Source organism: Amphiprion ocellaris, chromosome 18 (genome assembly GCF_022539595.1).
Source record: "Amphiprion ocellaris isolate individual 3 ecotype Okinawa chromosome 18, ASM2253959v1, whole genome shotgun sequence".
NCBI lineage: Eukaryota > Metazoa > Chordata > Actinopteri > Pomacentridae > Amphiprion > Amphiprion ocellaris.
The window spans coordinates 10753057-10766748 of NC_072783.1; the positions used below are offsets into that span (position 1 = coordinate 10753057).

At 40.0% G+C, this 13692-nt stretch overlaps 1 protein-coding gene across 1 annotated transcript in view; it reads right to left on the minus strand.

Annotated features, from left to right (window-relative positions):
• Window positions 1-11296, minus strand: part of ryr2a (ryanodine receptor 2a (cardiac)) — a 200443-nt gene extending 189147 nt beyond the window's left edge. The window contains exon 1 of the mRNA XM_023264877.3: window positions 11139-11296. Within this exon, the coding sequence (XP_023120645.2) occupies window positions 11139-11186 (48 nt within the window). The 5' untranslated portion in view covers window positions 11187-11296. The remainder of the gene's footprint in view (window positions 1-11138) is intronic.
• Window positions 11297-13692: the final 2396 nt, after the last annotated feature.

A 13692-nucleotide genomic window follows, 5' to 3' on the forward strand; every position in this document is an offset into this window, starting at 1 on the left:
CGTCCACGTCATCTGGAGACAAACAGACACATACACCTGTAATTTATAACTGACTGACAGGACACTTTTTACAGTGGGAGTCCTGGTGACACCTACCACATCACCCTCTCCTCCACTTTTGGCCTCGCAGTCTCTCTTCCCCCTGGGGCCTGCATTTTTATGAAACTTTCCAGGCCATAGCCTCAGAATTTCTGGCACTTTTCCCGACACCTGGTCCTAATGCTCCCTGCTCACCCATCTATAGGTGCCACGGTCAGGCCCTGCATATAAACACTGTTGGCGCTTTTCCACCAGCACCTGCTCAGCTCGAATCAGCTTGACTCTGTGAGGTTTTCCATTAGCACGTAGTACTTGGTACCAGGTACTATTTCAGTACCTACTCGGCCGGGGGTTTCCAAGCGAGCTGAGTCGAGCCGATAATGTGATGTCTACAGAGTGCAGACCACTGATTGGACAGGGAGTGATGACACATGAGACCTGCACCGTGGGCGAATGAAAAGGTCGAGACTTTTCTGTCTTTGGTGGCGGACCAAAGAATACAGAGGGAGCTGGACGGTGCGACTCGCAACGAGAAAGTTTATCAGGAGGTGTCTGAGCGGATGGCCGCCCACTGATACAGCGGGAACAGTGAAGCAGTGTCGGTGACTATCGGTCCATCAAGGACCACAACGGCTGGGGTGGGTCAAAACGGAGGTGTTGGAAGTGGTTTAGCCAAATGGACACCATTTACGGCCACCGACCGGCAAGCAGCGGGAGGCAGAGTGACCTCGACTCTGCCACTGCATTATTCAAGACCATGTTCGAGGACGGTGAGTGTTTTGTGACTCCACCGATGATGAGGTGGTACTCAATTGTAATGGAAAACAACCTAAACCGAGTTGAGAAGAGTCGAGTCGAGTCGAGTCGAGTCGAGCCCAGTAGGTGCTAGTGGAAAAGCTCCTTATGTAACCTTGGCTGAAGACATCTTTTCAACTTACAGTGCTTGTTGATTAGGTTTTTTTTTTACTGTAAACTCCTTTATCTGCGCTGGAATGAACTCCAGCCTAAGTGTTGTCTGTTGCGATCGGCTCTTTCTGGGTTGTCACTTTCATTGCACCAGAATACATCTGCACAAAGTCAAGACACTCTCAACTTTACCCTGAAGGGTGCTCTTTCAGGCTGGTGAGATTGGCACGCAGTGCAGGTCTCATTAACAATGAATACCAAATGTCACTCACCCAGCCTTTTGAATCCAACTTTGAAAGGGCTCAACTTCTGGGTGATACGACCATACTACAGATAAAAACATCAGGTATCTGCACATTTAGATGCTCCTGATAGTGGGACTAACAATGCAGTAGAGTCACTAACAACATAAAGAATCAATGAATATTCCTGCCACTGCTCAGATCTCAGATCACTACGCCAAAGTGATGGTTAGCTCAGTTTATGAAGTGTTTTATGGTGGAGGAGGGTCACTACATCTGAAATAAAAATAACCTACTATGGTGGGAATGACTGGAGACAAAACTATACGTGTGGTTGTACATTTAGATCATTTAATAGCAGACAATGTTCTCACCTGTTATTCAGAGCAGTGTTACTCGCTGCATGGCTCACAGGCCCCGTGTTACTCTACAACACACGTCAAACATGCGGCCCGCGGGCCACAATCGGCCCTCCAGAGGGCCCAATCCGGCCTCGCCAGCGAAGACATTAGCTGCAAACTGTAAATTTGTAAAACTAGAAATTTTAAATAACTTCAAGGGCATGCCAAGTTGGGTTTTTTTGTTTGACTTTTGTTGTTTGTCTCATGTTTTTGTCATGTTGTGTTTCCTTTTTGTCTTGCTTGCGTTTTTTGTCTTATTTTTGTCATTTCGTGTTTTGCTTTATTCAGTGTTTTGTGCATCATTTTTGTCGTTTTGTATTTTTTTTGTCTCGCTTGTGTTGTTAATCTGCTTTTTTGTTGTTTTGTTTCTCGCTTTTGTCATTTTTGGTTTTTGTTTGTCATTTGTGTAATTTTTTTGTCTTGTTTTTTGTCATTTTGTGTCCCGATTTTGTAATATTTTGTCTTTTTTTTAATCTGACTTCTGTTAATTTGATCACAAAGTAAAATACTATATTGTTCAGTTCCAGATTTATAGGTTATTATGCTGTGATTTTACTGGTCACTTGAGATCAAACTGGGCTGAATGTGGCCCTTGAACTAAAATGAGTTTGACACCTCTGCTCTACAAGCTTCAGTTGGTTGAACAGCAGCTAAGAATGGTCAATGCAGCCGATACATATAACATGCAAAAATACTCAAAACAACTGCACTATCCGTACCAGCAATGAAAGTATGGGCTACAAACATGGTAGTGTCTCAACCTGGTCAGACCTTCACTGACTGCAGTGTTGGCCTTCTGGAGCACCACAGTGGAGGTCAATAAATAGTGCACTGCTGTAGAATAATTCGGGGTGATTAACAATAATATAAAACAATAAACTGTAGCAATGCAACCTTTTCACTGAACATTGGGCTTTTGCTCAAATTAATTTATGCTGGTTTTTAATTAGAATTGTATTGGGTGCATTAGCTACGGTGCCTATAAAATGTATTTAAACCCTTGGAAATGTTCCTCTTTTATTACTTTTCAACAATGACTCAAGGTCAGTGTAATTTTGCTGTAAACCATTTCTGTGGAGCTTTGGCTTCATGCTTCAGCTCACCATCGAGCTAGAAGACAAATCCAAGTTGCAGTTCTCTTGCAGAATGCATCAGGTTGCTCTCAGATGATCTCCTTTTCAGTAATTGTGTGACTTCGAGCACCAGTTGCTACACCAGAGTTCAATTAGGTTAGTCACCCTAAAAGGGGTGAAAACATGAATACACTTATTTTACATGTTCTATTTTTAATTATTTGACATTGTTTTGTAGAAATCTGTTTGAAACGAAAGAGTCTTTTTGTTGTGAATGAGGAGTGTATATTTATGGACACAAATATAATGCTAGTTATTGGACTGGTTGAAAACACACACGCACATTAATCTCTCTCAAAAATTAAATTGGCCTACTTTTGCAATGATTGTTGAGTTCTAAGCTCCATTTGCGTCAGTTTTTGTCACTTGCATGTGGCAACACGACTAAAGAGCACAGTGTGCTTCCTGTGTGAATTACATTTTGAATGTAATAACTTCACAGCATGCTTCGAAAGAAACTGTTAAGTTTTTTTTTGTTAATATTCAATATGTTATTCCCTTGAGACTTGTGCTGGCAGAATGGAGCAGCGAACTGCAACGCTAACAAATGAGCCTTCACAGAACTTCCACCAACTCTGAGTTTATCAGGAGCAGTTGATTTAACTGCCTCTTATTATTTACTATTACAGTTCAGTGGACCATGGACATGAGTAAGAGCCTGAGACAACGACCACCTTAGCATGTATGAACTCAACAATCATTCATTTCTGAATTGTGAAGCCAAGAATCGAACAGAGTTACTACCAAGGTTTGCAGCCCTACTGTTCCGTTATGTCATAGTCTCCACCCACCAACTCCTCTCCTCCTACTGACAACAGGAGCCTTTAGTTTATGACATCATCATACGATGTTAAAGAAGGATATTCTTGTCTTCTGCTTCTATAAACAGTAAAATCATCATGGTCTGTTCTCTCTTTACTGTCAGTGTTTAGTGTCTGTGGCTCTTTCATCATCAGTGTCCTCAGTCGACTCTGCTACACTAAACTATTAACACGCTCTGAGAACAACACATCCATCATTTCACCTGAATCTCTGTCAGTGCTGCTCTAACAAAACAGCCTGCAGCGGACCAGCACATGCTAACAGACACGACTCCCTGACAACAGATATGTACACTGTGGAAGCGTTGCATAAAAACACAGCAAAGTGAAGCACTAGGATGCACTCATTCAGTCCTAGAATCTCATTTGAGCCGGGTTACTGACAGGATATCAGCGGTGGCTTCGCTTAGTCCTGTTCAGTCCCAAACTGGATGAGATCATTACTTATAACCCTCCTGCTGTCTTTATTTACGGGCACCAAAAAATATGATTCCCTTGTCTGAAAAAAATCCCAAAATTCAGCGAAAAAATTCCTCAAATTTCAGGAAAATTGCAAAACCTTTATGAAGAAAATTCCAAAAATTCCATAAAAGTTTCCCTTAAAAGTTTTATTTAAAAAAAATAAATAAATAAAAAATCCCCCAAATTTGGCAAGAAAATTCTTGTAAATATTTTCAAAAAATTAGTAAAAAAACTTCCCAAAAAATCCTAAAAATATCTAAAGTGATTACATATATATCAGTAAAACTGCTAATATTTTCTTTAAGAACATTCAGAAAAATATCGCTGGATTTTGGTTGGTATTTTTCTGAATGTTCCTAAAGAAACTTTCTTTTTTTAACATTTCTGTTTTTTTTCAGCAAAAAATATTCAAAAATTTCCCAAAAATGTTGAAAATGTGGACATCAGAAGTTTCACTGTAAAAATATATTTTTTTTCCACACATTCAAACTTTAAAACGGGTCAGTTTGACCCATAGGACAACACGAGGGTTAACTGCTGACTGTATATTGTGAACTAAAATAAACCCTGTGCCAACACAGAAGAGAAGTACCTCAATTTCTGTTTATCACCTCAAGTATCACCATCCAATAACAGAGTGACGGTGGACAGTCTCCAACAACAGCAATTAGACCCATCTCCTGGAACAAGCACTGAGGCACTCAGACAAACACCTCCACCCACCTGCATCAACTGTAGCATTACTTTCCATAAATGGACAGAATGTACAAGCTGTCTTTTTCAAAGAACACGGTGCTGATGGAGCAGCAGGGATATTACTAAATGGAACTGACCCAATATAAAAGTATTTCCTGCATTGGTGAAAGCTTTATGAAGTTTGGTTAATTTAGCATAAATGATTTTGAGTGGCTTGGTGGTTAGTGCCATCACCTTGCAGCTAGAAGAACACCTGGCCTGGTTCTGGGATCTTTCTGCATGGAGTTTGCATGCTCTCTCTATAAAAGATTGGGAACCACTGTACTCCAACTTCCTCCCACAGTCCAAAAATATGCTGAGATTTTTTGGTGATTCTAAATTGTCTATAGGTATGAATGTGAGTGTGATTGTTTGTCTCTATATGTAGCCCTGTGATAGACTGGTGATCTGTTCAGGGTGTCCCCTGCCTTCACCCTAAGTCAGCTGGGATAGACTCCAGCCCCCCTGTGACCCTAATGAAGAATAATAACAATAATAATAAAAAATAATAATACATTTTATATGTATAGCGCTTTTCAGAATACTTAGACACTTTACATAGTTACATATAAAATCAGAAAACATTAAGTAGTGTATAGATAATGGATGGATGGATGGATGGATGGATGGATGGATGATGATGGAAGAATGGATGGATGGATGGATGGATGGATGGATGGATGGATGGATGGATGGATGGATGGATGGATGTAAGAATGGATGGGTGGATGGATGGATGGGTGGATGGATGGATGGATGGATGGATGGATGGATGGATGGATGGATGGATGGAAGGAAAGATGATGGAAAGAATGATGGATGGAAGGAAATATGGATATATGAATGGAAGGAAAGAAGGATGGATGGATGGATGGATGGATGGATGGATGGATGGATGGATGGATGGATGGATGGATGGATGGATGGATGAAAGAAGGATGGATAGAAGGAAAGAAGGATGGATGGAAGGAAAGAAGGATGGATGGATGGATGGATGGATGGATGGATGGATGGATGGATGGATGGATAGTTAGGGTTAGGGTTAGATGGATGATTTACTTTAACAGACTCTGTTTGTAGCTCACATAATTCTTTGATTTTGGGGGTTCTAAATTTGTTACTAGGAAATTTTTGTCATCGTTGAGCCTTTGGACTCCACAGTAAGAAAATGTAATTATAGCATGAAAAACACTGAAACTGAGAGCTGTGAAAAATCACAACAGTTTTTTGCCTTTCCAATTTTAAAAGTATCCAACACATTTTAAACAAATTGAAATAAAAAAATACTATTGATTACAATTTTTATAGTTTTTCATTTTCTACAGAAATGTTGATAATGTCACCACTTTGACATTGTGGTTAAAACGACAGACATGAAGCTAATTAATAGCGATATGAATATAAATCGAGATCCCTGATTATTACTAATCTCTACAATTGAGCTGACATTCAATGTCCCCTCATTTGCAGTTATTGACTGTTCTGAAGGCATATTTATTACCCACTAATGAATGCTTTCGTAGTGCTTTGGACTGCTGGCTGTCGATCGCCTTCCTAAGTGACTCTCACATGTCAGTGGGAATGTAAAGCTGTTAACAGGCTGTTCCACTAAAGATTATACAACATTCATTCTTTCCATTTCATTCTTTGATTGACTAATAAACACAACATCAGTAAAAACCCAACGGCATAGAGCCTAAACAGTTTTTTCAGAGTTAGTTCATACATTTTTTATTTGTTTTTTGGTGCTTCATGTGGACAAAAGTATGAAACTGCTGCAGATATAAGTGGTGGAAGTTCCTATTGACTTAATGATTAAGAACCCTAAAGTTAAACTGATAGATTTAATTTTTTAAATGTTATTTTATGTACCGATTTTAACGTATTTGGTTTTTTTCTAACTACTGTTTCCACTAGTTGTGTAGTGCATAAACTGTTAGAAAATAAGTTTAAATTTTTTTTTCAGAGCTAGAGTCCATAAATATTATTTGCCAACATTTGAGAACCTCAAGTAGCTGTTTAACTATTTCAGCTCATTTTGTTCTATTAAAATGAGAGAAAATGGAATTAAATATGATCACAACCTCGGCTTGTGATAGATGTACATGCTTGCAATAATCACCATTAATCCCTTGATGCCTATTGTCGCAAATTCGCATCATACCACTTTCATTCAGACTGCAGCCGAGATCCATTCCCCTAATGCAGGTTTGTGCATATTAAAAACGTACTTCAGAACCTTTTGCAAGCACTGGTTTCTCGTAGGACTGGTTGGCGTGGGACCTAATTATTATATATTTGTTATTATTGTTATTATTATTACATATCTGTTCTATGTGTAACAGTCAAACTAACAATCTCCACCTATTTTAGCATCAGCTGGAAAGCAAAAACACGCAAAAGTTTTTTTCAAATTTAATTGTAAATAAATTCAGGCATAAAGGGGTTAACATCCTCATGCACATTAAGCAATAATACTACTACCAATATTAAATCAAATATAATAAAAAAAATAGACACAGATAAGACGTAATGCCTACCAATCAAAAACCAGAAATGAACCTAGCACAAAATAAATAACTGCGGCCGTGGATTTATCCTCACCCTTCAGTCAGTATGTGCAGGAATCCGATCTGCAGACAGGTTTGCCAGCAGAGCAGCACCTCTCGCTGCAGGCATGGCTCAGAGGCGACCACATGCTGGGATGGCAACTGGTGGCCTGTTGGAAGCTGCTCGCTGTAGTAACCAGAAGCTCGCCCTGCTACTGCTCTCTGCTCACCTCAAAGTCATGTCTATAAAAATCTATATCTTCTTTGTTTCCTGCTGTTTGTCAGAGACCTAAAGGCACAGAGGCCCTGACGCCTGCAGCCCACCAATCACAGGCTCCCTTAATGTATGGTAATAGGGCTGGACAAAGTACTAGGAACACGTTTGAGGATGTTTTCAGGCCCATTCACCTTGACCATCCTCTACAACTGGGGTGTTAAACATAAGGCCCGTTGCCCAAAACCATCCCGATAGAGCAGGGGTTTTTAAATTCCTTTTAATTCTGGGGCCACATTCAGCCCAATTTGATCTCAAGTGGGTTGGACCAATAAAATCAGAGCAGAATAACCAATAAATAACGACAACTCCAAATCCTTCCTTTGTTTCAGTGCAAAAAAGTTCACGTTTAAGGAGTGATCCTTTTACAAAGCATCATGAATAACATGAAATTTCTGAAGAAAAATAAATTCAATTTCAACAACATTATGCCTCATTTTGTCATTCACACATTACAACTTCCAGATTACAGAGTGTCTACAAAGACACAAAACATTTAGTCACAGGTATCTATATAGTATTTTGCTTTATGATCAAACAACAAAAGCCAGACAAAAAAAGTCAAAAACAAGACAAAAAAATTACAAAAACGAGACACAAAATGACAAAAGCGAGAAACAAAATGACAAAAAACGAGACAAACGACATGAAACAAAACAAAAATGAGACAAAAAGTTACAAAGCAACAAAAAAATGGACAAATGACAAAAATGAGACAGAAAATGACAAAAACGAGGAACAAAACAACAAAAAAACAGACTAACAACACAAGCGAGACAAAAAACAAAACAACAAAGTGAAACGCAAAATGACAAAAATACGACAAAAAACACAAGCGAGACAAACGGAAACACAAAACGACAAAAATGAAAAACAAAAATGACAAAAACGTGAGACAAGCAACAAAAATCAGACAAAACAACAAACACAAGACAAAATATTACGAAAAATGAGACAAAATGACAAAAGAACAATGAACAATCTAGCATTTTACTTTATGATCAAAACAACTTGTCAAAGTCTAGAAATTATTTCAATTTATAGTTTTATAACTTTCCAATTTGCAGTTAATGTCTTCTCTGTAATTTTTACACTTTACAAAGTCGTCCTGAGGGCCGGATTGGACCCTCTGGAGGGCCGCTATTGGCCCGCGGGCTGCATGTTTGACACCCCTGCGCTAGAGGGTCCAATCCGGCCCACAGGATGACTTTGCAAAGGTGAAAATGAATACTTCCTGTGAAAATATTTAAAGACATTGAACATTGTGCAATATAATGCGAGTCAGCAGCTTCAGTATGACTGAATCTGGTTTGGTTGAACCCAACTGTTGATGCACTGCCACAATCTATGCATTTTCTATGTATAAATTTTCTACATTTAAAAGACAGGGGGATAACGTCTTCCTTAATAGTTCCCATTTAACTTGTGTGGTGCTCAGGATTACAACACAGATGTGGAAATGAATGGGAATTCTTTGTAAAATACTGTATTGTTCAGTTCCAGATACCTGCGACTAAATGTTTTGCTCCTTTGTAAACACTCTGTGATGTCCACTGTGGGATGCTGCTGCTGTCCTTCCTCCAGCCCACTGCTTCCAGCTGTTCATTTCCACCAGTCTACTCTGCATCACCCTCACTATACCTGATATGCTCATCTACATACTGTTTGCATCTTACTACCAGCTATATATGTAGTATATTTAATGCCAGAGCCGTACACCATGACAGTAAACTTATGACTACTTCTACTTTGTATCATCTATGTTACTCTTATCACGCATGTATCCAATTGTGTGTTATATGTTCCCCACCCTCCTCTACCTCTTCTGTCCCTCTCAACCCACCGGCCAGCAGCAGATGGGTCCCCCCACATAAAGAGCCAGGTTCTGATCAAGGTTTCTTCTCTGATAAAAGGGTGTTTTTTCTTGCCACCGCTGCCTTAGTTCTTGCTCTGGGGGTTCAGGCATATGGGTTCTGCAAAGCGTCTTGAGACAATTTGAATTGTAATTGGCGCTATATAAATAAAATTGAATTCAATCTGTAGGTTGTGACACACACAAATGATAACCTGAGGTTTAATGTTGTTGAAATTTCACTTATTTTTCTGAAGAAATTTCAGTTTGTTCATAATATTTTGTAAAAAGTTTTTCAGAATGTACTTTTTTTGCACTAAAACAAAGGAAATACTTGGAGTTGTGGTTATTTATGGCTTATTACGCTGTGATTTTACTGGTCCAGACCACCTGAACCTGGCCGCTATACTAAGATGAGCTGGACACCCCTGATCTACCAGTTCAGTAACATGCATGAGGTTGAACCTTTCTGACAATGTCAACAAAAACATGTACAAGCTGCGTAAAAGTAGAATTTATGGCAGGTCTGTTGACAAAAACACATTTGCAGAAGTCACCTTCATCTCTGCAAAGAATTACTTCTGGCATTTTTGATGTGTTGTGGACAAAATTATTAATTAATAATTGAAAAAAAAAGTTGCCCTGATAAGGTTCACATGTTGGCTGACATGTTAGCTAACAGTTCTATTCAGCATTTACACATGCAGCAGACACAGGAACGTACGATCATTGATCAGACTCGTAGCTGGTGTGCACCTGATGAATGTGATGCTCTTCTTCTGAGAGGAATATCTGACTGCTCCAGCAGCTGGTCTGTGCAGAGCTGTCAGACCTGTAGCCCACAGGTCTGCCAGCTCTGCACAAAACATCTGGCTGCTGCAAAGATGAGAGCTGAGCGACTCAACCGAAGCAGTAAAGATGAGCGCTGTAGAGCCTCAAGAAGAAGCTGAGGGAGGCTGTGGAGCTGCAGAGACTCCTTTCATTGTACATCCCATACAGTAAGAATCTAAAAATAAAAACAGAAAAAAACAATCCACATCTTTCTACCAGTCCTATCATGTTCTTCCAGAGGTTTTACTAGAATGAAGCCATTGCATTTTAATACCACTGCAGTCCTCTGCCTTATTTGGATGTCAACATGCTGTCAGCAACAATCCCATAAACAACCAGGAGAGCTGCACCGTAAAGGACACTCACTGGAAAAGACATTTCAACTCAGATCATTCATCTGTGAGGATATTTTTCTCCACTGAGGAGCTGTGAGTTCATGTGATTCTTCTCGTCTGACTTGGCGTGGAGCAGCTCTTCTTCTGATGGCCCCGGTCTGACCGCCACTGCGTCGGTGTTGGAGTGAAGCTGAGCAGATGCAGCAGACTTCATGCTGCCACCCTGCACCGCACTGCGCCCCGCATCCACCCAACACACACCAGCAGCCACTCCACGCAGTCTGCACGCCGCTCAGCTCCTCCGCGACACAATGACAGCGGCACCGGACACATCCCACACCTTCCTCCACCTTCCTCCACCTTCCTCCACCTCCCGTCTTCCTCCCTGTCTACCAGCGTCTTTTCACACCTCTTCCATCCTCCCAGTCCTCTGTCAGCATCCTGCGGACTCCCTGACCAATGACTGTCAGCCCGAATGCGGTAAACTCGCTGCCCACACACACACCGAGCCGAGCGGAGACACGCAGAAACACCCAGAAACACAAGAAGAGCTCTTACTGTCCGCAGGAACTGGATTTCATCCTCTCCTTCTCCTCCTTCAGCCATGGTTAGCGTTCACACGGAGCGGCTCGTGCTGGGTCTGCGTATAGAGCACGGGCTGCCTGCCTGTGTGTGTGTGTGTGTGTGTGTGTGTGTGTGTGTGTGTGTGTGTGTGTGTGTGTGTGTGTGTGTGTGTGTGTGTGTGTGTGTGTGTGTGTGCGTGCGTGTGTGTGTGCGTGTGTGTGCGTGTGTGTGTGTGTGAGAGAGAGAGAGAGAGAGAGAGAGAGAGAGAGAGAGAGAGAGAACCAACGCGCCGAGGAGCTCTTCTCTGATTGGCTGGCGGCGTCCTCTCTAGAGGAGGAGCAGTACAGGTGTGAGGGAGTGTGTGTGTGTGTGTGTGTGTGTGTGTGTGTGTGTGTCCAGGCGGTTAGTTGGACGGTCTGCTCCCTCTAGTGGCAGCTAGAACTCACTGTAGACTCAGCAGGAGGTGTTGGTGTTATTACCGGGATGACATAGCATATATATATATATATATATATATATATATATATATATATATATATATATATATATATATATATATATATATATATATATAAATATATATATATATATATATATAAAAGTGGTGGGATGCGATTAAAAAAATCTAATTAATTAGAGGCGTTGTGATTAATTAATCACAATTAATCGCATTGTCAAATAGCAATATTGATGCAATAAGTAATTATTTTCAATAAATTTTGGTTGACAGTTGAATAGTTCAATGAATAGACAATATGTGTAATTTAAAATTTATAACATTAATACAATTTTAAAATGGGACATATGGAAAAAAGTGATTTGGATGATTTAAAGCCTGGATTTAGTTTGTTTTTTTTTCCACTGTATGGCACATAACATAAGCATAAGTAGTTCAAGGACCTTTAGAAAGTTGAAAATCCACAGATTCATTCTGTTTTCATAGTTTCTGGCTCTGATAAATGGTGTCATTTTGATGGTTCTTTTTTTGGAATATAAATTTTTATTTAGAAACAAAAGTATTTTTTGTAAACTAAAAGTTTAGAATTAAGTTATTAAAAGGCAGACATTTTTGTGGTTTAACTTATTACACTGCCGAGGCTCCACCTCTTTGGCAGTGTAATAAGTTAAACCACAAAAATGTTTGTTTCATTTCTATTTATCTGCATTTTTCATCGGTCTGCTACATTCACAGATTACTGCAAACTCAAAGTGCAAATATAGCGATTATATTCAACATTTTAAGACTTTTTTGTAAACTAAAGCACTTTCAGTGTCTTCTAAAGTGGTCTATTATGGGATGGCTACACCGTTAGCAGGACTGTCATAGCTAATGTAATGTAAAATAACCATTGCACCACTGCAGCACCTTATAGTGTAAGTTTTGTTTCTATATGGTGTTTCAAATTCGTGCTCCATGTGCCTCTTTTAACTTTGAGCACCTGCCCCTCCAAAGGTCTCTGCACGGCCCTGCAGAAGAGTGTTTGCTGGGACTGTTCACACGTATATGTGGTGTTGCTTGTCATGTTTCCTTGTGGCTGTACAATCACCAGTAGGTTGAAAATGTTCTTTGTTTATATTTAAGATGATAGTTGCTGTTCCATGTTCATGTAGTTTTGTATACTTATTGTTGGCTTCTTTCCATGTGTTTCTTGTTTATAGAACTACACACATAGAGATGCATATGTGTAACCTCTGTTAAGAAATAAAGGAGAAACAGGGAACACCTTGTATTGCATTCTGACCGATGCCCTCCTGGTGGCCACAAGTTTTTGACCGGTGAAAATTTATAAAGCCGTTGAATCCTCAAAACAAAACGTATACAGTTCTTTTGTTTTGACTTTTTATTTAAGACTCTCTCTGATTGCATTTGGATCAGATCAAGCATTTGGTAGCAGCGTGGAGGAAAAAAAACTTCCTGTTGCCAGGAAGTTGAAAAAAAAACCTCCGTTTGGGATGAGGGTACAGAGGAGGGAGAGAACATGAACTCTGCAGGTTGGTGAGGCCAGTAAAAGCAGATCTAAACGTGTAGCTCCAGATCCAGAAACACCTGCAGAGAGGACCTGACACAAAGTTAGTGACATACAATGGTGGCATCTAACTGTAAGGAGAGGAGATGAGGAGAGGGGAGGTGCTCAGTGCAGCAGCCTGGGTTTGGAGAAAAAACAACCAAGTCTTACATTAAAGTAAATGTAATGTTGAGGCTGTCATTCACATCATCTACATCTCCAGTAAAAACATCCACTGAAATGACTTTATCTGTAAACACATTTCATTTGAGAAGTTTACCTTTGGAGTAATCTGGAGCTTTTCTTTCTTCTTTCTTCTTCTTGGGTCTGTTTCTTCTTCTTCTTCTTGGGTCTGTTTCTTCTTCTTCTCTCTTTGATGTTGGTCTTCTTCTTCCTGTTCTGGGACACGTTTCTTCTGTTGCTAATCGTCTGGAGGCTCCTCCAACTGCTTCTTTGTCTTCTTAGATTCTGAAGTCACAGCGTTGGGAGAAAAGAATCACAGACATGTGTGGGAGATTCACATTCAGTAGTAGTTTGTAACA